General features: G+C 35.8%; 1 protein-coding gene and 1 pseudogene across 12 annotated transcripts in view; one reads left to right on the top strand and one right to left on the bottom strand.

Moving 5' to 3' along the window:
• Window positions 1-25,321, top strand: part of THOC2 (THO complex subunit 2) — a 100,613-nt gene that overhangs the window by 74,476 nt on the left and 816 nt on the right. For 3 of the 11 annotated variants that reach the window (XM_081124830.1, XM_081124824.1, XM_081124832.1), the window contains 15 exons: window positions 1,828-2,103; window positions 3,137-3,278; window positions 3,728-3,885; window positions 4,798-4,926; window positions 5,286-5,417; window positions 5,510-5,694; window positions 6,111-6,289; window positions 6,533-6,635; window positions 6,730-7,160; window positions 7,363-7,421; window positions 8,929-8,964; window positions 13,654-13,791; window positions 14,123-14,192; window positions 14,275-14,432; window positions 16,330-16,458. In XM_081124830.1, the coding sequence (XP_080980956.1) occupies window positions 1,828-2,103; window positions 3,137-3,278; window positions 3,728-3,885; window positions 4,798-4,926; window positions 5,286-5,417; window positions 5,510-5,694; window positions 6,111-6,289; window positions 6,533-6,635; window positions 6,730-7,160; window positions 7,363-7,421; window positions 8,929-8,964; window positions 13,654-13,791; window positions 14,123-14,192; window positions 14,275-14,432; window positions 16,330-16,443 (2,310 nt within the window). In that variant the 3' untranslated portion in view covers window positions 16,444-16,458. Of the gene's footprint in view, window positions 1-1,827; window positions 2,104-3,136; window positions 3,279-3,727; window positions 3,886-4,797; window positions 4,927-5,285; window positions 5,418-5,509; window positions 5,695-6,110; window positions 6,290-6,532; window positions 6,636-6,729; window positions 7,161-7,362; window positions 8,144-8,928; window positions 8,965-13,653; window positions 13,792-14,122; window positions 14,193-14,274; window positions 14,433-16,329; window positions 16,459-16,870; window positions 16,917-23,095; window positions 24,861-25,321 lie in introns of those variants that run through there. The other 8 variants (XM_081124831.1, XM_081124825.1, XM_081124827.1 and 5 more) reach the window with 7 other exon arrangements.
• Window positions 23,100-25,252, bottom strand: LOC308551628 (tyrosine-protein kinase Fer pseudogene; annotated as a pseudogene). The gene is made up of 2 exons: window positions 25,235-25,252; window positions 23,100-23,959 (listed from the first exon to the last, which is right to left on the bottom strand). The product of its transcript is annotated as a tyrosine-protein kinase Fer pseudogene (transcript).

Here is a 25,321-nt window from a genome sequence, read left to right on the forward strand (position 1 = left end):
TTTTAATTGCCGAGACCCATCTTGCAACATGGGCCTGAAAGGCTCCCCCCAGTTAATAATCTAGATCTCACTCAAATTCGGTAGCTAAGCTATCTTGTGCAGGTAGTTTCAGCACTGTTTTATCTTGGGTTTTGTTAGAACCTTAGCAGATGTTATTCTGCTCACAGGGATTCATATTAGTTACCATCAATAGGACCTTTCCTCAGTTTTAAAACCTTTTCTTATCCCAGCTGCTATTCTCTCAGGTCTCTGATGTAATTGGGACTTCTCTATCATAAGTAATGTTCTTTGTAGCTTTGTCACCTGTGTAGTCTCAGTAGTTATCAGCATGCTTTCTAAAATGCGAATAACAGGAGGTAAATTTTCCCACTTCTGGAATAATTGTACCATTCTCATAGCGTGCTTGAGATACCCTCTGGAACAAAGAGTACTTGGTATGCCTTCAATTCCAGTGAGCCTGGGGTGAAGCAGCATTCTGGAGGGAAGACTCCTTGCCTATCATGATGCAAAACCTTTGGCTTCTGACCTTTTAGTTCTTGGTTCCATGTTTAGCACAAACTGTGAATGATTAAGTGCTTTCTAACATGAAGAAAAAGCTAGTTTTAGATCTTTTAGGTTCATCTTCAGGGATGATGCCTAACTCAGACAAAATTTTCTGGGTGAGAGCTCTGTCATAAAGAGACTGAGGGACATGAGACAATAACAGTAGCTCCACTTGGTATTTTCTTTTTGACATTTGGCTTACACTCTGTGAACTAATAATGTAGTTCCTCCCATTGCACTAACAGATTCTTTTTCTCATGTGGTTAAGAGTATGGCTTTCCTCTGACTATCTTCCTAATTAGGATAAACCGACCAGACCAAAAAAGCTGTACTCTCAGTTCCCACACACTTTAAACTCTAATATACCATAGCCATTCATAGAAAATCTTTAGTTTAGCATTAGGGGGGCCACTTGGTTCTGGTTTGCCTAGGACTTTCCCAGTTTTAGCACTAAAGTCTTGCATGCTGGGAAACCCCTCAATTACTGGTGTTGGTCAACCTACTTAGTAGTGTTATGGTGATTTTCTCCTAACCTTTCTTAGTGTTGATCCAGCTTCTTAACTGACAGATTGTAACAGGTGGGGGCTACATGTAGTGATAAAACATTCTGTCCTGGTTGCCTGTTACTGGTTTCATCCTGCCCCTTTACTAGTGTTAAGACCTTCTACTTGGTTCACTTGAATATCTCCAAAGCAGGAGTGGAACCCTCCACGTCCAATACATGATGTGGCAGTAAGAGAGAGTAGGTTAGGAGTAATGAACCAGGGACACAAATACCCTATTTACTTAATCAACAGGTCAGATTCAATAAGAGTCTTCTGAAAAGTTGCTAGTGAGCACACAGGACTGAAGATTGGAACAGCTTCCAGGGATGATTTATCTTAAAATAAATGTGTTTTTTGTGTTTTTTTTGTAAGAAATTAGAATTCCTACAACAGTTTTGATTGATGATCTGATTTTTGAAAAGGGAACATAGTTTTTTTTTTTTTTTTGCATTTAAAAAAATAATTTATTTTCCCATTACTATCCCCTCTGTGCCCTCTTCCACCTCCACCCACCCCCTTCCTGAACCCTGCAGTCACCACACTGTTGTCCATGAATTCTCTCTCTTTTTTTCTTTTTTTGCTCAATCTCCCCCCCCCCACCCCGAGCTATCTGCCTGCTTTCTATGTATGAGTCTGTCTCTATTTTACTTGATAGTTCAGTTTGGGGAACATAGATTTTTATACTGTGAAAGTCATTGCTATAAATTGTGCTGTATGTGTGTTTACTTTTTATTTCCAGTCCAAGTATGATGAACTTAAAAAATCAGAAAAGGGAAGTAAACAGCAACATAAAGTTCACAAGTACATTACATCATGTGAAATGGTGATGGCCCCTGTCCATGAAGCAGTGGTCTCCTTACATGTTTCCAAAGTCTGGGATGACATCAGCCCTCAATTCTATGCCACATTCTGGTCATTGACGATGTACGACCTTGCAGTTCCACATACCAGCTATGAACGGGAAGTCAGTAAACTTAAAGTCCAGATGAAAGCAATTGATGACAATCAGGAAATGGTAGGTTTTTGTTCTAGTAGCTCAAGTACAATAATTTCATGGTATTAATTTAGCATTACCCATACTTTGAAATTGTGTTAGCTCAGGTTCCTTAAAGCTACAATCCTGTTGCTATATAATATTGTCCTAAGTGGGTTTCATGGTGACCTTTTGATAGTTGGGGCCAGGGGCTTGGTGAGTATGTGGAAATTTTGATCATTCAAAAGGTATTTGAGTTTGCTTTTCAACTGAAGGCTGTGTTAACAAACTTAAAATGATCTGTGTGATTCCAGTTGCAAGAGCAATAGGAGTTCCAAAAAGGAGAACTCTTTAGGAGAAAGCTTTATTGAGGAGGTGAGTCTTGAGCTGGGTAGGCCTTGAAGATAGATTAGGTTTGAAAATACGCAGTCAAATTGGCTACCCTAGAGCTCCAGCAAAGGTGTGAAATAGTCCAAAGTTTAAGGAGACCACTTTTACTGTAGTGAATGGGCTTAGTGATGAATGGTTAGGATGGGGCCAGTGTATGTAGAGCAGTGAATGTTAGAAAAGACTTGATAAAATTGAGGGTTATTTTAGATTTCTGAGGAGGGACTTGATAATGCTAAAAATGCTACTTTGAAATGATTACTCATGACAGTGGTATGAGGGATACATTTGATAGGGAAGGGACTAGCATTATGTTGGAGATCAGACAGCCGGCTTTTGGGGTGGTTCATTGTGAAGTGCTGAGAACATAGACTGTGGTGGAGGTTGTAGGAATGCACAAGATTTGTAAGCTGTTGGGATATTGGAATGGAGAAGGAGGAAGAGTCAAAGGTGACTGTGCCTCAATAGAAGTACCAGTGTTGGGAAGGCAGCCTGTTTGATGGTGTACAGAGACTGGATGACTTTGTCTCGAATTTGTTAAATGGGGGTGAAAGCACATTCACCTAAACACCCCTGTTGAAGTAATGAATATAAAATATCAGCATATATCTTCTTTTGAAATTTTTAATTAAAAGAAAAGGAGGCAATGTGCCTGTAATTAGAATAGTATCTAACTTATATGTTGTAGCCTCCAAATAAAAAGAAAAAAGAGAAGGAGCGCTGTACTGCCCTTCAGGACAAGCTTCTTGAAGAAGAAAAGAAACAGATGGAACATGTACAGCGAGTTCTACAGAGACTGAAACTGGAAAAGGACAACTGGCTTTTAGCAAGTATGTTGGAATTATTCCATTCCTGCTGCTGCTAAATTACAAAAGCAAACCTTCATAACTGGAGGTGTTGAAGTGTATTATGTTTGTATTTCAACTCTGTTCTCTATCCCATTCTTTGGTTATTCATTAATGCAGAGTCAACTTCACATGTTCACTGAAGGAACTGATGTAGTTTGCTGGTAAAATTAATTTAGCTTATAACTACAAGTGGCAGGTATCATTTAACTTTCTCTATAAACTCATATTTCTGGAGAAATTATAGGTAGAAAAGTATCCACAGAGTAAAAATGAAAGCCTTGTTCTAGGCATGACCCTTGGCTTACAAACTATAAATAGTTTGTGATTGTATAGCATTCTCTACACTAAAGTTAATATGTTGTCATGTTTAGTGGCCTTGAGGCACTTGAGGAAGAAGTTTACTACTTAATATATTCTTCCCTTATTTTTAGAATCTACCAAAAATGAGACCATCACAAAATTTCTACAGCTGTGTATATTTCCTCGATGTATTTTTTCAGCAATTGATGCTGTTTACTGTGCTCGTTTTGTTGAATTGGTACATCAACAGAAAACTCCAAATTTTTCCACACTTCTTTGCTATGATCGAGTAAGTTCTTTTTATTGCAACTTTTAAAAAAAGTCTCATGCAAAGATAGCTAAACGTTATAATCTATATAGGCATTGTTGTGTGTGTGGTTAAAAGCATGAACTCAAGAGCCAAGTGCCTGAACTTGAATCCTAGCTTTGCTACTTTCTAGCTACATGATCTTTGGCGAGTTTTTTAACCTCTCTGTGCCTCAGTTTTCTTATTGTAAAATGCGATATAGTTAGTACCTGCTTCATGAGATTGCTGTGAGGATTAAATGAGTCACTACACACAAAAGCACTTTGAATAGTGCCCGATACATAATAAACTCCCCTAGTTAATCTATTAACTGAACATTTGAGTTTATATGTTTGCCATAATAGGTAGAACTCTTCTCCATTTTTAACCTTTAACCCCTTAAAAACAACAAAAAAGCTTACAACTTTGCACATACATAAAAGCAGGGATGCTTTTCAGTATGCTCACATTCACAGATTTTTGCATCTGACCTTTTTCTTAAGAAATTACTGCATTTTGTGGTTTAAAATGTAACATATGTTACAGCATATCAGCTGACTGTTTCTGGTTTCTATCAGACTCTCCTCTGCTTACTGTCCTAATGCTAGTAATATCTGTGGCTAAGTCTTTGTTAAAGAAGTTATGATGTAATAATGATGATAGCTTTTTTCTTCTGTCACTGTAAATCAGCTTGCTTTATAAAAGTTTTGTTGTTGATGTTGCTTTATGAATGTGCTGTTTCCTTATAAAAGCCAAAATCTTTAAAGGTCTCTGTGATTGTGAATATAAAAAGGGAAGAAGATAGATTTTGACTAAACTTACCTGTTTGGCTTATTATGATTTGCTGTAACATGATCTTTTGAACTAATTTTGACCTTGATTTGTTTTTTATTTCTCAAACATTTTTTCCGGTAGGTTTTCTCTGACATAATTTACACAGTTGCAAGCTGTACTGAAAATGAAGCTAGTCGATATGGGAGGTTTCTTTGCTGCATGTTAGAGACTGTAACCAGGTGGCACAGTGATAGAGCCACATATGAAAAGGTATGACTAATAAAAATGCTTATGTTTTACCCATGCATATAATGACCACTTCCACTAATCTCTAGGTGGCTCAGTTTAAAAAGGGAAGCTGAGTTTAAGATTAAGTTGTAAAGCAGTGTTTAAAATTTAAGTATAATTCACCCATTATTAAAAGTGCTATATATTTTTATCCTATTTTAAACTGAAACATTCCAAATTAATATTGAATAAATTGAACCTTTCTGCAAAAACTACCTATCATTCAACTATACATCATGTTTTCACATAGAATCATTAATCTAGTCTACTTATGTTCCAGCCTCTGCTACTTTCGGGGACAGAATTTTTCTTTAAAAGTAACAATCTTTTTCCCATCTTAGGAATGTGGAAATTATCCAGGATTCCTCACTATATTACGGGCAACTGGATTTGATGGTGGAAATAAAGCTGATCAATTAGACTATGAAAATTTTCGACATGTTGTACATAAATGGCATTACAAACTAACCAAGGTAAAAAAAAAAAAAAGTATTTCTCAAAGGTGTTTCTTTTTCTTTTCATACTTATACTTTTATAATAACAGATCTTAAAATGTTTGTTGTAGGCATCGGTACATTGCCTTGAAACAGGCGAATATACTCACATCAGGAATATCTTGATTGTGCTAACAAAAATACTTCCTTGGTACCCAAAAGTTTTGAATCTGGGTCAGGCTTTGGAACGAAGAGTGCATAAAATCTGCCAAGAAGAAAAAGAGAAGAGGCCTGATCTATATGCATTGGCTATGGGGTAACACAATTATACTTTAATGTGATCTATGAGATTAGATAACAGAAGGATTCTGAAGACTTTAAAATGTTTTACAGTGTTGAAGTTTATTTTCTGCTTTACTTCAGGAGATTATGGGAGATTATGCGATCATGTTCCCACAGGCTGGTGAGAGTTGTCCCTTCTGGTTATCAGCTTCCGGTCTATACTGGATGATAGTTTCACAAGTCATATATAATATATACTGGTTTGGAGGAAATGTAATTTTATCATCAGTTGGGTTATCAGATCTTCAATAGTGAAAAAAAGGACATCTTAGTTTAAGGATTAGTTTACATTGAAATTTTTATTTACCTTGCTAATTTTATTCTTTTAAACCCCATGTTTGTGCCTTTTGATTTGTATTTGTATATTTAAACACTTTGTGCGACTTTCAGCTACTCTGGGCAGTTGAAAAGTAGAAAGTCATACATGATACCTGAAAATGAGTTTCATCACAAAGACCCTCCTCCGAGGAATGCAGTTGCCAGTGTACAAAATGGGCCTGGTGGTGGGTCTTCTTCATCATCGATAGGAAGTGCATCTAAATCTGATGAAAGCAGTGCTGAGGAGAATGGTATGCTTTTTTGTAGAAATTTATAAACAGTATGTTTTGTTTGAACAAACTGAAATGTTTACTTGTCACATGACAAGTAAAATGCTGCCTTATAATTAATTTTTTATTCACTAGGTAGGAGTATTAACTGTCAAGAAGTAACCAATCCTTTGTTTCTTTCTAATTAATCTAATTATTTTGCTGTGAAATTGTAGTTGACTTATTTTCAGGGGATTGTCAAATAAAATCTTACCTTTATTTCAGATAAATCAAGGGAGAGATCTCAGTGTGGTGTGAAAGCTGTTAATAAAGCTTCTAGTGCCACACCGAAAGGGAATTCAAGCAATGGAAATAGTGGCTCGAACAGGTAGGAACAAGTCAGTAAGAAACCCTTCATGATATAAAACATGAAATATATTTTATGACTGTTTGTCTTAAAATCTTATATTTTTATTCTTAAGCAGCAAAACCGTTAAAGAAAATGACAAAGAAAAAGGGAAAGAGAAAGAAAAAGAGAAAAAAGAAAAGACTCCAGCTACTACTCCAGAGGCCAGGGTACTTGGTAAAGATGGTAAAGAAAAACCGAAGGAAGAGCGACCAAATAAAGATGAAAAAGCAAGAGAGACGAAGGAAAGAACACCTAAGTCCGACAAAGAGAAAGAAAAATTCAAGAAGGAAGACAAAGCTAAAGATGAGAAATTCAAGACCACTGTCCCCAACGTAGAATCAAAATCGACTCAAGAGAAGGAAAGAGAGAAGGAGCCATCCAGAGAAAGAGATATAGCAAAGGAAATGAAATCAAAGGAAAATGTAAAAGGAGGAGAAAAAACACCAGTTTCTGGGTCTTTGAAGTCACCTGTTCCCCGATCAGATATTACTGAGCCTGAAAGGGGCAAGTTTGCCTTTCTTTATATTTGTTTACCTTTGGCCTTTGTAATGTATAGTTGCTTTTTGTCTCCTTGTTTTGGCAAGTTATCTAGGAACTTTACTGGGGGCAACTAATACCTGATGACCTTAAAAGTTGGTGATTTTTTGAAGTGTTTGGAAAAAGTGGAAATATGCCTTATTGTGACTATTGCTTTTTTCCCCAACAGAACAAAAACGCCGCAAAATTGATACCCACCCTTCTCCATCACATTCCTCAACAGTAAAGGTTAGTATAGCCTGAGGAAGGCAGCGTCCATGTTAGGCTCACCTGTTTGGAATACGTGTCCTGACTTCCTTCAAGTCTTGTGCCAAGTATTCACTGGAGCCACTGGAGGTTTCATGTTGCATTAGAAAATGAATTTTTTACATATTGGTGGACTGATATTTTTTTCCCTATTGAGTATTTTTGTAATAAAAATGTTACAACTTCAAGGACTGAGCACTAATTTTGTAGTGTTTCAAAGTGCAAGAGAAATTTTACCCAGAAGTGCCTCACTGCTTTAAGCAGTCTTTTTGGAGTGCAATAGTGGCTACAAGCAAATGAATCTTTTCAGCAGAATGAAGCCTATTTTTCGGCATAAATGTTGAAGAATATATAGCACTGAAGACTTCCTGGATGATGCAGGATAAACAAGATACCTCTGAATTCATCAAGCTTCTTGATGAGCATCATACCGATGTGTGCCTTCTAAGAAGGAATCTTGAAAGGAGTTCCATTTTAAAGTCTCCTTGGTGATCAGTTCTCCTGTAGTGTATATTCAGTGAGCATGCAGCTTCTGTTGTATCTTCCCTTGGAGGTTTGTTTATACCCATTGGGTTCCCAACAAGTTGAACCTTGCGTTACGATAAAAGCAGATGTGGCATCCAGTCCTACCACCAAGCAAAGAGAAACCCCAGGCATTCAACTGCAGCACAAAATCGTGGGTGTAGCCTTCTTGAAGACTCAGGGTAGCCATTCCTTGCTCCATATTTAATTTTAATTCTAAAGTCATCTAATTTCATGGAATCTTTGAATTTGCAATACGTTGAACTTTTAAAACTGTAAGTTAACTAATTCTTCATCAAGAGCACTGTGGTGGAATACCGTAATTTATTTCCTTTCCTTTCTTTGAAGTGCTTTGTTTTTGTTTTTGTTTTTGTTTTTTTCCGGGAGGTATGAGAATCACCATCAAAGGCAAAAAAAAAAAAAAGTGATTAGTCTTTCATAAAATACATTTTGTTTTCTCATTAATATAATGCCACTTAGTTTTCTGGCTAGGATATGAAATGTAATATTTATTTATGTTCGAGCCACAGTAAAGTAAAAATTGAAACCTCCCAATTAAAGAAAAACTATGAAAATATAAGATAGTGTTGTTCTTCCACAGTGACTTCCACTATTTTAAACTTTTTTTGTAGGAAAAAAATCTTTTGATTTCTTAAGCCTCCTAACATTACCTATAACTTACAGTGTAATGAAAAATGTGGCATTGACATTTATTTTTAAATTCTGAGCAGAGAAAGTTTTATTTGTTACATCGAATACATATAATTTAGTTTTTTAACATTACAATTCCATTACATGGTTTTGCTTTTCTTTTTTATTGTTGCTATTCATATAATAGTGGCATCACGAGATTTATCCTCACAAGAAGTAGCTGGTTTATTTCCAGGTTACAGCCATACTTCCCAAAGTTCTTCTGGGTTCTGAGAACTATGCCAGCTCACCTGTCATCTCCATTCATTTTCTACAGGACAGTCTCATCGAACTCAAGGAGTCTTCAGCAAAGGTTTGAGTCTTTTAAAATCATCATGCCTAAGTAAAACAAAAAAATTCTTTATTTCATTTATTTAGTAGATACCCTTGCCTTAGTAAATTCAGTAAGCTAGTAGGATAACCTTTAAAAATACCTATCACAAATTGAAACAATGGATGACAATGGTCCCTTTTAATGAGATTGTTATAAAATGTGTGTAATATGGCAACATTTCTATAATCTCTCCTTGCTTGCTGTGTTATGCATTACCCTTTTATGCTTCAAAATCTGGAAATTAAGGTTTGGGGAAGACATTGTTGGTTGTTTTGGGGAGTAGGCTTATATAATTTCTTAAATCTGTCAGGCTATTTTCTGACTTTTTTTAGACAGCCCGAAAGAGCAAAAAATAAATTTGATGCATTCACATAACCATCCTAAAAACTGAGCCCATCTCAATCCATAAAATTCTTTATATTACCTATGCTGAGCTACCTTTTTGGTAGTTGTAGCATAATATCAAGAAATATGGTTTATGTAAACTAATCATTTTCCTGGAGGGGAATACTCAACTTGATGGTTGTGTTTACATGTCAGTATTAATTCTTGCCTATTACTCCACTTTCTTGAGTAGTACTACTACTAAAAATAATGTGCAGTTTGTATATCTTATTACAGAGTTCATTTCATTATTGTAGTTGAATTGTCCATTGTTCATGTTATTTTGTCTTTATTATAAAACTTGTACTCTCCTTTACTTTGATATACTTTGCCTCCTCTTATATATCTGCTAAGTATGATTCCTTACTGGTGGACCAATACAAAATGAAATTTTGAAACAAAGCCAGTTGACAGTACCAACTGCTTTTAGATATATAGCTTTACAATGAAATGTCTGTGGATATTGGGCAAATAAGCATTACTTTTTAACAGTTTAGATTAGCCAATGTGCCTGTGTCCTAAAATTGTAGCATTGTTTTTAGAATATACTGTATTAATCAAGAGTATCAGCTGTACTGTGAATGCTTTCTTTTAAAGTAAAACTTTTTATTGGCTAAATTAAATATGTATTGCAATATAGTAGGTTTTCACAACCAGTTTGGGATTTTGTATGTCAGTCTTAACCATCAGTGTGGCTTGTGTGGGCTATTTTAAATTCATGGATTTACAATGTTACCTTGTGAGTATTTATTTCCTGAAACATACTTTGAAGCAGTTTGAAACCTGCTGTTATAGTTAACTGGGTTTTCTAATCAATGAAGATTATGGTTCTTTACATTTGTGAAAGCCTTTTGAAAATAAAACATATGTGAGAGAAACATATGTTATCTCATTTCGTGCTCATTACAGTGCTATGAGGTAGATAGGGCAGTTGTAGTGTATTTTTGACTAAGAGATTGAAGAAGTTCTTCCTTTCCCAGTGGCATATAACTTGTCAGTATCAAACCTTGGACTACAGTTAAGGTTCCTCAGGTGTTCTTACCACAATGAAAAAAAATTACAAGAAAAGAAATTACGGTTCCTTGATTCTTGGCACCCATTTCAACAGTAGTTGGCAGGGTTCCTAACTCCTTTAGTATGTTTGTCTTGTTTTTTAAAATTATAATTATTCAAGCCAATCTTCCCATCTCTTCGCTTTTAAAAAAATGATGGTGACTTTTTGGGCATTTAAAATTCAATAGATTTATTCCACAGTCAAACAGAAAATTTTGAAAGTGGCATATGAATATACTTATAAAAATTATATGACTCATACCACTTTTCAGATCCTTAGTACTTTAGTATGGTACCTGGCAATATTATTCAGTGTTCAGTAAATATTTGAAATAGTTTTAGGCCTTTGGACTTTGGTAAAGCATCCAAAGTTTACTGGCCTGCATAGTAGTTGCATTTTTATGTATCTAGGAAATTTTAATAGCGTATGAATGTTTTAGAAAAAAAATTACTGGACTTTGAATGATCTCTAAAATCGATCTATATACACTTACTGTTCCTGGGGTAGCTTTTACTTTTCAGAGGACTCGAAAGACGTGTGTCTATTTTTTTCATTCTGTCTTGTCACTTGTACATATAAAATTGTTTCCCTGCTTTAGTTTAACCTTTTAGTTATGCTCTGGGATATTCTTTTTAAAATTAAATTACTGTTTTCACTTGCTAATCCATGGTAAAACATACTACATGGATTTGGCTTTTCAAGTAGGATTAGTTAAAGGAAGAAAAATCTAGCTTAATATCCAAATATTTTGTCAGTTCACCTTCCACCCCAGTTTCCAATTGGCATATTTCCCGTTTGGTCAGTTGTGCTTTTACCTAGCAGTCCTACTAGCTGCATTTGATAAAGAATGTGTGAAAAGCATGCTCCTTTAACCTAGGTTCGATGTAATTTAGGAGGGCAGAAATAACTACCTCAGAAGAGAATGCTGCTCTTAATTCTGTTACCATCTTAAAACAAGGATTTACAACCAAACCCAAGCCTGTAAGTGAGGCTGTCTTTATATATTGTAGCCTTAATAAAGTCAATGTAGCAGTATTCTCTGAAAGAGATTTTGAAAATCAAATTGTTTTTTGGACCTAATGATCCTAATGTCAATAAAAGCAAATAAAAAACAAAATTCAACAGTGCTTCATGCAGATCAATTTAACAAATCATTAATTTTATTTGGCAGACATGTATTGAGCACTCACTGTGTGTCTACAAGGCCACTAGTAAGTGCGTAAAAGTAGAAAAGACACATTAGCTCCCCTACCATACTGGAAACTATGTTATGGACAAAAGTAAATTATATGAATTTAACAGGGAATACCTGTCACGAAAAGGTTAATATGAAATGAGTTCACCAGAAAAAGAGCTGCAGAGTTGAGAGACAGTTGTACTGATGATGACTTCTGAGCCGTCTTCTAAGGCTAAGTAGGATTTTAAGAGATTAAGGTAAAAATGAACGACCATTTTGGTGAAGAGAACTGGGAAGGACAGGATGTTAGAGAGCATAGTAGGCACAGCATAAAGTGCATTGGGTGCTCCCTAGTAGGATATAATTGTGCAAAGATTGCAAAGAGCTTGGAATACCTAAGCTAAAGAGTATGTATTTTATCCCATAGGTAATGAGAGACTTTGTTTTGTGGAAAAGAGTATTGTGATCAGAACTATTCTTAGAAGGGTAGAAAGAAGGAATAGAATTGAGTACATTTCTAAACTAAAATTTTCTAGGTTTCTCAATGTCTTGCAGAACAGAATTCAAGTTAGGCACAGTTAAAAACCTCATTCTTGTGTGTGTGTGTGTGTGCTTGCGCGTGCGTGCTTATTTGTAACAAAAACCTTTTTGCTTCTATTGGGAGAATTAAGCAATACCTTTAGAGAAATCTTTTTTGAGTATTGCCGCAATATATTATTTCCATTGTCTTACCAGTTTCATGAGTAATATAGGAATACACTTCATATACAGAAAATCTTGAAGTGTCATTTAGTGTATTATACCCAGCAAGAGTACATTTTGCACAAGCACTTTTATGACTGTTTCTCATTCTCTTGCTCTTTGTTATTAATGAATATTTTATTTCAGTTGATCACCAACTTTTAAACATTGAAATTTTAAAGAATCTACTTCTGCATTGCTATTTCTGAGCCAGCTGAATTGAAAATATTTGGTGGTGTTAAAAAATGTGTTTCTTCAATTCTCAAACTGATGGTTGTCTTTTTTCATGTATTCCTTTGAATACCAAAGGATTTCGTTGTGTAAAAATATTTGACTTCTGACTCACTATTCTTTTCATTGCTAAGGTATATCTAGAATTGTGTAGTTATGTAATGAGTTATATTCAGTATTCTGCTGCCTAATACTTTTAATGTCTTAAACATAAGCTTGTAGCACAGTTATAAATGCTGTGAGGTTCGGTATTTGATTGCTTCCTCAATAATGTCTTTTATAATGGATTTCCGTATTTACCACTTGCATAAGTAAGGTTATCTCTTAATTATTTAGAGTTAGAAAATTCTTGATCTTTGGCTGTTTTATTGCCTGTGGGCCTTTTGGCAGAGAAAAAAAGAGGCAGAGGAGAACATCAGTTTATCATTTTTCCGTCTTTGAGGCATCTCATCATCCTCAGCTGACTATGGTTTTCTGAGTTATTTAGAACTAGTAAGACAAATTTCACAGTTAGTTGTGATTATTTGATAGAAATTTGAGTGCTTTCAGAGTGGAGATTATGTAGCCTTTATATTCGTAAAAATAATTTAGGATAATCTATGCGTGGTGTACTCTGAGGCAGAAAAGACTTAGTAGTCATGGCTAGGCTTTATACTTTTGCTCACTGTCATTGATTGCCTATCAGTAGATGGTATAATTACTTAAAATTTCCATGATTATGTAGAGGTTTGTAATTTTTTTAAAGTAGAGAAAAGTCTAGTCACTATTTTTCACATGTGGACTCTTGTAATGGTGGTTATAGGTCTTCACAATAGAGCTATACAAGGAACTGTAGCTTGTGAATTTACTAATGACTCTCAGTCGAGGCAGGAATGAACTGATAATTTTTATAAGGCCAAGAATTGAAGTCTTTGCATAATTTGTGCCATGCTCTTTTATTTTACCTCTTATAATCCAGACAGCTGACCAGTTTTGACTTTGAGTCTAACTACCAATTGTCTTTCATTACATAAACAATCAAGCAAATGATACCAATACTGGAAAACTAATAATCTTTAGTAATGTTGCCTTAATTTAACAGCTCTACCTTAATCATACTCCTTCACCACTGTCCAAGAGTAAGGAGAGAGAAATGGACAAGAAAGATTTGGACAAGTCAAGGGAAAGATCCAGAGAAAGAGAGAAAAAAGATGAAAAGGACAGGAAAGAGCGGAAAAGGGTTTGTAATTTTTTAAAACTAGTTTGGAAAGCTCATTATCATGTACAAAAGTATGTTTGTTGCCTAGTTTTAAAGTACTAGTTTGTTGCATGGCAATCTGTTATTTAGTGTTTTAACTGGTATTTTCACCCTAAAGTGTGTTTGAATCTTTACAGTAATAAGGATCTTCAGCCTAATAATCTCTCCCAGCTCTGCTTGTCTTTCATGTCATTTTACCAAGTATGTGAAACTACCACAAATATTCTACAATGCTGTGCCCTTGTATAGAAGTAGTACTTTAAAACAAAAACATAAACTCTTGATCAATGTAGTTCACAATTCTTGGTTCTAGGATCATTCAAACAATGACCGTGAAGTGCTACCAGACTTAACCAAGAGGCGAAAAGAGGAAAATGGAACAAGTAGGTAGACTTATCAATACTTTTGAAGCAATTGTCAAACTGAATTGGAAACAACTTTCATGATTCTCTTTTATAATTTTAGTGGCTGTTTCAAAACACAAAAGTGAAAGTCCATGTGAGTCTCCTTATCCAAATGAGAAAGACAAAGAAAAAAATAAGTCAAAATCTTCAGGCAAAGAAAAAGGCAGTGATTCCTTTAAATCTGAAAAGATGGATAAAATCTCCTCCAGTGGCAAAAAGGTAAATTAGGAAAACAAAGGAACAATATACTTTTCTTAGAAAATTAAGCCTTTGAAAATTTAGCGAATGTTGAGGTTCTTTTGTAGCCAAATAGTCTTTTGTTAATTATTTGGGATGGGAAAGATGAGACATTAGGGGAGGGCAGGTTATCTGGGGAATTCGAGCCAGTTCAGTCCCAAATTACTGGGAGGTAGAATTAGTTTACCTCTCAAATTCCTTTTCTCTCCAGTCCACTCCCACCTATTTCTGTTCATTGAGTTTCATCCTTTCTTTTTGTGCTTTCTTTTTTCTCCACCAACAATGCTTTTTAATTTCTCTTTATTTATGAGATTAAAATATGGTTACATGTATTCTCCTCGATCATTACAATACCATAAAGTCAAAAATGTTTAATTGTGATTTTAAACATTTTTATAATATTTCTCCCAATAACCTTATGTGTTTGTAATTTGTATTTGATTCTCACATTAAGTGTAGTTTGCATTCTCCTAGATACTAATGGATGGTATTAAAAATACATCTCATACATCTGTCATTAAGTAAGCAAGTCATTACTAAAGTGTCAAGTGTTTACAAAGCATTATTATGTTGTATATTCAAAATATGTGTATTTTACATATTTATAGTTAAATTTATAGTTGTTAAAAGCAGTTTTGGAAAATTATAAGGTGATAGTTTAAAAAAATTTCTATATGCTTTAAAGGGGAGGTTGCTCCTTTTAAATATTTTTTTAATTGAGTTAAAATTTACTTAAAATTAACCATTTTAAAGTATGCAATCAGTGGCATTTAGTATATTTACAATGTTGTGTAATCACCATCTCTATCTAGTTCCAAAACATTTCCATCACCTCAAAGGAAAACGCCATACCCATTAAGCAGCATTCCCCATTTTCTGCTTCCTTTATCCCTTGGAAAAACTAATCTGCTTTCTGTCTCTGCGGATTTACCAATTTTGGATATTTCATATAAGTGGGATCATATAATAAAGTGGCCTTTTGTGTCTTGACTTCTTTCACTTAGCATAATGTTTTTGAGATTTTTCCATGGTGTAGCATGAATCAGTATTTCATTTCTTTATATGGCTAAATAATATTTCATTGTATGAATATTAGCACATTTGTTGACCATTTGTCATTTGATGGACTTTTGCGTTTTCCACCTTTTGGCTATTGTGAATAGTGCTGCTATGAAGTATATGTTTGAAAACTGTTTTACAATCTCGTGTGTGTATACCCAGGAGTGGAATTTCTGGGTCATATGGTAATGCTATGTTTACCTTTTTTGAGGAACCACAAACTGTTTTCCACAGTGGCAGCACAGTTTACCTTTCTATCAGCAATGCACGAGGGTGCCAATTTCTCTACATTCTTGCCAACATTTTTTTCTTTTTAAAAAATTAAATTTTTAAAATTTTTATTATAGAGCCATCCTAGTGGGTGTGAAGTGGCATCTCATTGTGGTTTTGATTTTGCATTTCCTTACCGACTAATGATGTTGAGCATCTTTTCATGTGCTTTTTGGCCATTTGTATATCCTCTTTGGAGAAATCTATTCAGATGCTTTGGCCACTTTTAATTGGATTATTTGTCTTTTTGTTGCTCAGTTGTAAGAATTCTTTATATAATCTGATACTTAGACCCTTATGAGATCTATGATTTGCAAATATTTTCTCCCACTTCGTAGGTTGTCTTTTCACTTTCTTGATAGCGTTACTTGATGCATGAAAGTGTTTATTTGATGAAGTCCAATTCCTTGTTGTTGCTTGTGCTTTTGGTGTCATATTAAATAAGTTTTTGAAGAAAAATTTATGACTGGTGGGTGATTGAAAAGGGATTTTGAGCTGATTTTTTTTATTTGGTTTTCCCTCCCCCAACTAATTCCACCATTCCTTATAGGAGTCCAGGCATGATAAAGAAAAGATAGAAAAGAAAGAGAAACGGGACAGTTCAGGAGGAAAGGAAGAGAAGAAACAATATCCTTTTCATCTTATTGATGCTTTTAATCAGTGAAATGGAAAGCTTTGATACTGTTCATGTTTAGAATTGCACCCTTGTAGTACGTGCTCTAAATGCTTAAGAGCCTCTTAGCTTTTAAATGGTCTCTCCAGTTAATCCTCTCAAATGTAAGAAATGTGGAAGTGAGAGAGTTGATCTATTTTTTTCTACCTTCTTTGTTGACTGAGGTTGTTTTATGCCATCAAGGGATTTGGAATCCTTCTGGCTGTGTTATCATTGAGAGGAAGAAAAAGAACAGAGTCCCTTGGGCTGGGAGCATGGGGAATTGAAGGGCAAGATGATGCAGCAGACAAGCAGAGCTGGTAGAGTTTGAGGCTACCAGGCTGGTCAGAGGCAAGTAGGCCTGCAAGCTAAGGGATTATACTAAAAGATGAGACACCATTCTTTTTTTCCCTAGTTTTCCCCTTAATTTGTCATCTACTCATAAGTCCTCGGACAAACACAGATAATGAAGACTTTCCATCAAGGTGAGTGTTCTCTCACCTCCTTTTCATTTAAAGAAAAATTTTATAAAATGAGGTCTGATAATGTTGAAGAAATTAGATCCATTTTGCAAAGTACAACTAGAATTTTTCACCTAAATGTAATGACTAGGTCTTTGGGTATACACAGTTATTTTTAAGCTGTTTTCATTATAAGCTTGCTGATTAGCTATGCATTTTTTTTGTTTGTTTGTTTGTTTTTAGCACCAAGATGTATTTAAGAACATCTGGCTTTCTCTTCACCACTCATTCCCATCTTCTCTGGATAATTAATTACCTTTTTAAAGTGCCTATAGCCTTGTAGGTGGTCATGGCATCTGCATTTTACAGGTGAAGAAATTGAGACTTTGAAAGGTTAAGTTGAGGAGAGTGACAGAGACTCTAGCTGACAGCCAATATTTAAACGTAGGTCTCCTTGCGCTTTCATGTTCTCTGTTCTTTTTGCCTGTTCATGCAGACATGTTCAAAATTTTTAAGTTTTTGTGTCTCTTTTTCTAGCAGTGCCCAAGTTTTGCAAAGCCAAAAAATATGGCCTGTGCTTTTAGTTCTGGAATTTAAAACCTGCAACTTTGTTTTCAAGGTAGTTTTGCCTTATGCAAGATTTTAAAAGTGTTTTAACCATCTTAAATAAATTGTATGTGGACAGTAGTCCACTGTCTTTGTGGATAGTGTTCACAACCTAATATAGACTTTTTTGAGCATGCACTCAGGTCATCATCTAAATAGTTATTGTTTGGTGATGCCTTAGGATTATTGAGGTATGTAGGATGATTTGCCCTCTACATTTAATGGTTTGATATGGCTGTGTTTGAAGTTGTTGACTCTTTTTTTTTTTTTTTTTTTTTTATAGTCCATTTTCCTGCTTCCATATTAGCTATCACTTCTTAATGATATCAAGTATGCTTGCTGTCTGTACCCTCCCCCTAATATTATTTGCTGCTGCTAATCTTTTATAAAACCATATAGATAACCAAGGCTGTTTACAGTTGTTTTAAGAGTTAGAAATGTCTGAGAGCCCATTCTGTATAAGGGTATGAGCTTTAGGGTATAGATTTGTCATAGTTATTTTGGCTGCAAAGCAGGGTTTTGAGGTTGCCAGATAGGTTACCTCCTGACTCGTGGTGTACTTTTTCTGCTTTGTTATTCTGTGCTTGTTATCTAAGTAGTAGAGTAGGGTAAAATGAGAGTTAAGAGAGAGCATTTCAAATTTAGGAATTTTAAAAAAGTAGAAATATTCTAGAAGTAATATTATTGCCCATTCTTCAATTCTAGTCATCCCCTGCCCCAACAACTAGCTATCTTCTCTAGTGAACTATAAACTCTTAATCTTTTTTTAAAAAAATTCTTCACCTTAACCTTTCTTTTCATTTGGCATTTTGCTTTTTGCTTTCACATGGTCTTATTAAAAACAACAAAAAGACCTACCTGTTATATCTTTGTTAGGAATGGACCAGCCATAACCGACACCTTTCACTGTGATTTTACTCATCTCTCCCTACTCGGTACCTAAGTGTTACTCTTTGGTATGTGAAAGTTATGCTAAAGATTCCTTTGAGTTCCTCACATGAGCCATGGATTATTCGTACTTCATCCCTCTATGTGAGCTCTCCAGACCCAAGGCAGGAAAAGGCTGGCCTTGTTGTTAGGTGTTAGGCTGGTGGTCTTGTAGCATAGCTTCTCAATTCAGATAACCTTTTCAGATTCGTTTAGCGCGATGGTCATCTTGTTCAGTTTCTTGCTGATGGTTATGTACTGTACTTTCTTCTTGGGTAGACTCTTAATTTTGTGAGGCTCTGGTTGATATTTCCTTTTTACAGCTGCCTCCTATTGGATATATTCTGGGGTTGGTCAGGTCTTTCCGTTGTTCTTCCTTTACCTTTAGAGGCCTCATCATTTCGGATTGGCACCATTTAACTTTAGGCTACTTCAAGTCTGCTGCTTCCTGATGTTTTTTATTTATTTTACATTCTACAGAAAGGAGAGCCGCTGTGTATCTCACATTTCTGTGATTCAGAGGTGTCATTAATTTTAAGAATCATTGGTTTCTAGAACTGTTTTTTGAGAAGGGTGAATAGAGAAATGACATTCATTCTAAGTATCACCCTGATTTCAGAATCATTAAAATGATTGCATTAGAGTTAAGAAAATACAGGTATAAATGTGACCCAGATTAAATTCTCTGCAAAGTCTTTTGTCTTCTTTTCTTGTCTCAGCACAATTTTCTGCTTGTTCTCTGTATCTTGTTACTTGTTATTGCTAAAGTCTTTGTTCAAATTCCTCATCTCTCCTTGATTTAGTTCCTTGAGCACTACTAGCTGCTTTGCCTTTAACCTTTCCTTTAGTTTAATCTTTTTTTAAAATTTATCTTTATTGTTGAAAGTATTACAGGCATCCCATTTTCCCCCCCATTGACCCCTTCCACCTTGCTCCCACCCTCTTCCCCAGGCCTTCACCCCATTATTGTCTGTGCCTAGTTTAATCTTTAAAAATTCCTGCCAATTAAAATTTTCTTCTTAGAACCATCCTTTAGCTTCTCAATTTTAATTTGTTACCTTTGGTCCTCAATTGATGAATGTTGAGCTCAAATAAATCATTGAGAGCCCCTTTAGAGCCAGATGCTATACTAAACCGAAACTTTCTCCGAGACTTTGAGAAGCTCAATCTTGGACTTTATTCTTGATTTCAAAGAACATTAGCAGTTAGCTATATCTTCTCCATCTGTATTTGTAATATACTGCATTCCTATTCTAATCCTCCACTCCAACAAGGCCTAATATATTTTGCAGGTCTGTCTCTCACCTCCAGTCTCATACATGTAACCTAATTAATTATTTTATGCTTTAAACCCAAGGTTGTAAATTCTCAGTCCTTGGGCAGAATGTGGCTTGTTAGACATACCTTCTGGACCTTACACAATATTTAACATTTTAAAAAAGTGGTCACCTTTAAAAATCAGGAGAGTTGACAAATCAGAGTTTCAGTGTCTCTTGGAAACTTGGGACATCTGGCAACATTGTGTCCTGATTTCTCTATGGCAGCAATCAGCTAGACCTGCCTGGGTGCTGCCCCCACCCCGCCTTATATAGAGGGTGGGTCTTTTTTTATGTAGTTTACTTCAGTTAGCCCCCACCCAGCTCATTCATTGGTTTCCATTATATACTAACCCCTGTAAACAATTGATTTTGCAATTACTGTTAGGAACCTTGTTTCTTCAGTCCATGCTTGGACTGAAGCACTCAGTACTTATTTGAGGACTGTTGCCATGTAGAGGCATAGTCCTAGATCAGGGGTGGGGAGCATCCAGCCCGCGGGCTGTATACGGAATCATTTGGTTTGGCCCTTCCAAGGCCTCACCAAAGAGAAGCAGTTCCAGCCATCACATTCGTGGTGAGTTAATTAAATGTTTGACCAAATAGAGCAGGCTAATTTTTAAGTTGATAATTTTGTATGGCCTGCAAATGATGTTATAAATATCCAAGTGGCTGTTGGCAGAAAAAAGGTTCCAGACCCCTGTACCTAGATGCTGGTAATGTGTTAGAGAGTGTTTAATTAAGTTTCTTTCTCAGTAGTTTCCCATTGCTTACCTGTGTGTGGGCTTACCTACAGAGTCCTAGTCACCGATTCTTACTTATATATGAGTATGTTACATGTCCCTGTCCTTAGAGTGTGATCTTGTTAAAGGCAATAAACTTCATTCCTTCCTTCTAATCAAACAGCCAAGTATTTTTCTTTATTACCTGCTAGGTTTCAGCAACTCTGTTAATTTTACATGGAGAGCTATGTACAGAAGTATTAAGTATATTTCTTTGGGATTGATGAGAAACAGCACTGACTTTTTTCTCTCTCTTCTCTCAAAAGAAGGTTCAGTTTATTTTCAGCATTTGATTGATAGTATACTTTTAAGAAGTTGCTTTGTATGCTGCAACATATTTTTTGAGGGCAGGTTTATTATGTTTTCATTTGGGTCTGTATATAGTAATCATTGGATGTGTACACAAGTTTTTAAAAAAAATATTTTTATTGATTTCAGAGAGAGGAAGGGAGAGGGGGGGAGAGAGATAGAAACATCAATGATGAGAGAGTCATTGATCTGCTGCCTCCTGCACGCCCCCTTCTATGGATTGAGCCCGAAACCTGGGCATATGCCCTGACCAGGAATTGAACCGGTGACCTCTTGGTTCATGGGTCGACGCTCAACCACTGAGCAATACCAGCCAGGCCATGTGTACAAAGGTTTTGTTAGGAGATAGAAATCCTTTATACTTTTAAAAGAACTGGGTGTGAGTTCTGTGCACTGATATTCATAGGCACTGAAAAGTTGGAGAAAACAGGAGAAATTTTCTATTTCTTACTTCCACTTAAGGTAGACCAAATATTCACTAAGGTGCTGTGTTGTTTTTTATCTGGACATAGGCATGAGCACTTAAAAAAGGCTCCTGTGCCACATTTACTCCTGAGTGTGACTATCCCCGATACATGCATTTTTCCTGAGAGTCACCTCTGGGTACACTAAGATTCAGGTCAACAAAATCCCAGTTTTAACTGAGGTAACATTTTACTCACATGAAACATCCCAGGAAGTGTGTTTGATGTGTTAAGAATTCCTAGGTAGCAATATAGGGGTAAATGAAAAGAGTCAAGTCGATGGCTGTCCCTGTAACTTCTTTCTTCCTCATAAATGTTCATTTGACTTTTTAGCTATCTGTTTCATCTGTATATGCCTTTTTACTTGGAGGGAGGGAGAGGGAGAGAGAGGGAAAGAGGGAGGGGAAGAAAGAGAAAAGGGGGAGAGAGAGAACGAGAACTGGAGAACTAGTAAACTAGCATCATGAAATCCTGACAGCTTCAGTCACCAGTGAAAATGAACTAAATTTTGGTATGCCTTCATTGAGGTGAAGACGCTTAACGAAAAATAATCTATTAATCTGGTGGACATATATTTTCTCTAAAGCAAATTTTGCCACCAAGAGGGCTCTTTTAGAGGAATCTATGAACTATTGAAACATTTCTTAGAACCTTCTTGGTGAATTTGATAATAAAATTAGATTTTGTGTGTGTGTGTTTGTGTTTATAAAAGCATACCTCTGATAAAGAAGGCTGGTTTTTTATTTATCTATCTTCTCTACTTTGATCACCAGTCTAGCTGCTCTTTTCTCCAGACCAACCTACTTTTCAAACTTGTTTCTTGCTGTCATTGGTCTCTCTAAAATAACACGCCTGAGGGGTGCTCTTTGATGCCATTTCATGCAGGTTTCTGATGTGCTGACAAAGGAGGAGGGCATGTTGGAACATAGGCAAATGAGTGTTATTAATTTAGCAAGGGCCTATTTCTAGCAAGTAAAAAAGAAAAAAAAAAAAAGGCAGGATGTCCAGATAATTCTTTTTAAAAAAAAAAAATCTTTATTGATTTCAAAGGGGCGGGGGAAGAGAGAGAGAGAGAGAGAAAGAGAAAAAGAAATATCAATGATGAGAGAGTCATTGGTCGGCTGCCCCCGGCACACCCCCTGCTGGGGATCGAGTTCACAACGAGGACATGTGCCCTGACCAGAAATCAAACCACGATCTCCTGGATCCTAGGTTGATGCTCAACTGGTGAGCCATACCCGGCTGGGCCAGATAATTCTTAATAGAAAGTGATGTTTACAAAGATAATCTTGTCTTAGCACAGTGGAGGGCCACATTTTGTTAGAATGTGTCCTGCAAACATGGTATTACCAATGAAGCTTATGGCACTGATAGAGTAGAGGTTTCCAGGATGGAGGACAGCAAACTCTGAACTGAGCCTGAAGTAGAAGCCCTTTGAGAAACAGCAACAGTCCTAGGTGTGAAAAAGAGATCTGTGCGATCCATTGCATTTAGAGCCTGTGCTTTCTTATTTACAGTGATTAAAAGTGTCCCATATTTGCCTGGCTGGAGTGGCTCAGTGGTTGAGCATCACTATAAACCAAGAGGTCACTGTTCTATTTTTGATGCCCAGTAGGGGGCGTGCAGGAGGCAGCCGGTCAGTGAATGAGTCTCATCGTTGATGTTTCTATTTCTCGATCCCTCTCCCTTCCTCTCTCTGAAATAAATTAAAAAAGCATATTTTTTTAAAAAGTGGCCCATATTAAAAAAAAAATAGTTAATTAGAAAAAAGTTTTAATGTGGTATAATCTCATTGATAGTGAGAAGAAAATATTATTCTGCTGGAAGATAAGAGTCCTGAAGGCTGAGTTTGGCACTGTTTCATCACTATATGACCTTCTTCTTGATGGCGGTTTTCTTTCTGAAGTTCACTGAACTTGGGGTGGTTTTCAAGTTTGTAATCCCAACACTTCAGCATTATTTTATAAGTACACTCTGGACACTGCTGAGAGACTGACATCCAGTATCTTCTTTCCACTTGCTTTTGTGCTTGCTGATTTGTCATTCCAGGGTATGGACAGATCCCTAAGCTGAAGGTCTCCCAGAGGAGGATGCCAAAGCTCCATGCGTCACTCTCAGAACGATATCTCCCATAATTAAGAGCTTCTGGTGCTGTCCATTTAATGGGAATCTGCTTTAAGTCAGAAGATGAATATACACCACCATCCTCTTGACGAGACATTCCAAAGTCACTGATTTTCAGAACATTATTTTCACCTCCAGACAGTTCCTTGCAACAAGGCCCCTGTGTATACAATTTTTACTCGAAATTCGCCATCCAGAAGCAGCATCTAATGAAAATTTCACTAACTGTTTTAGTTCATCCTTCTTTCTCAGAAAGGAGAGGAAATCGCCTCCCGGAACCAGTTCCTTAATGATGTAGATAGACTGCATTTGTGTGCAAACTCCTATAATTTGACAATATTGGGATGATTGTATTGCTTGAGGATTTTGGCTTCTTGTAAAAATTTTAATTTCCGTTCCTAGGAAAGATCATCTTTACATGTTTTAACAGCAATAGCAGTTTTATCCTTTAATATGCCCTTAAATATGTCACCAAATTTTCCCTTGCTCAGTAATTCTCCTGTTGTGACATCTTCATGATTGAGAACCCATTTCTTATTCTAGTTATGACCATACTGATACCATGATACTCTTGATTGGAACATTGTCTTTTTTGCCATTTAAAAAATGAGATAAAATTCACAGAACATAAAACTTGCCATTTAAAAATGGTTTTTATTATATTCACTATGTTATATAACCATCACCACTAATTCCAGAACATTTCCATCACCCCACACCTGTTAGCAATCACTCCCAATTCTCCCCTTCTCCCAGCCCCTGGAAATGATTAATATACTTTCTGTCTCTATAGATTTGCCTGTTTTGGACATTTTATAAAAATATAAATATGTGATCTTTTGTGTCTGACTTCTTTCACATAATGTCATGATTTCAAGGTTCATCCATGATATAGCATGTATCAGAACTTCATTTTTTATAACTAAATATTCCATTGTATGAATGTGTACCATATTTTGTTTATCCATTCATCAATTATGGACAGGAACAATGATTTTTAAGTATTAAAATTGTAAGTTCAACATTAGTGTATCCACAATTATAATTATGATATCAAGATTATACATGGTGTGAACAGAATGCTGTATAGAAAATGATATGTAAATTATTTGTCAGCATTTCATGCAAGTGTGATTATTTTCTAAGGCTCTCCTAGCTCTGGTTTTATGAAATATGTGAATGTAGTATTTTCATCAATAAAGTTTAATGCGTTAAGCATTAGTTTAAAAATGAATGAGAAAAATGTTAGGCAGATAAGTTATTTGCCACATGTTGTAATGATTATGTTTTGAATTTATTTCAGTATGCAGTATTTGAAAAATGTCAATACATAAAGGAAAGGAAATGAGTATAATTAAGTCAATATATTTTTAAAGCAATTTTTATAATTTAGCAGACATTGCATCTTAATATAAGTCACTATTAAAATCATGCCCTTGTGAAAAATGTGATGTCATTTTTCTCTTTTTTTGTTGATCATGTAAAATTGGTTCCTTTTTGTTGCTATGTGTTCTGTTTACTTTTGACAAGCTATTGCTTGCTCCTGAGAAATGTTTTACTTGTTTCTATTTCATTTTTTCCTTCCTCCCCTCTCCCACTCATCCCTCTTTCACAGATAAAATGTTCAATGTTTTTTATTTTAAAGTCGTTATAGTGTGCCCATCTTTAATGGTTTCTGAGAGAGGGCAATAAGAAATACACAGATATTTCATCCTGATCTAGGGACTTAATTCAAGCCTTTGTTATTGATGGAACTCACTGATTTTTCTTTCTTTGTTAAACCAACCTCCCTCCCTCCGTCCTTTCCTTTTTACCTCCTCCTCTTCTTCCATCTTCTTTCTTCCCTCCTGTCATCCTTCCCTTCTTCCCTCCTTCCCTCCTTCCCTCCTTCCTCCCTTCCT

The sequence above is a fragment of the Miniopterus schreibersii genome (genome assembly GCF_964146895.1).
Source record: "Miniopterus schreibersii genome assembly, chromosome: X".
NCBI classification, from domain to species: Eukaryota; Metazoa; Chordata; class Mammalia; order Chiroptera; family Miniopteridae; genus Miniopterus; species Miniopterus schreibersii.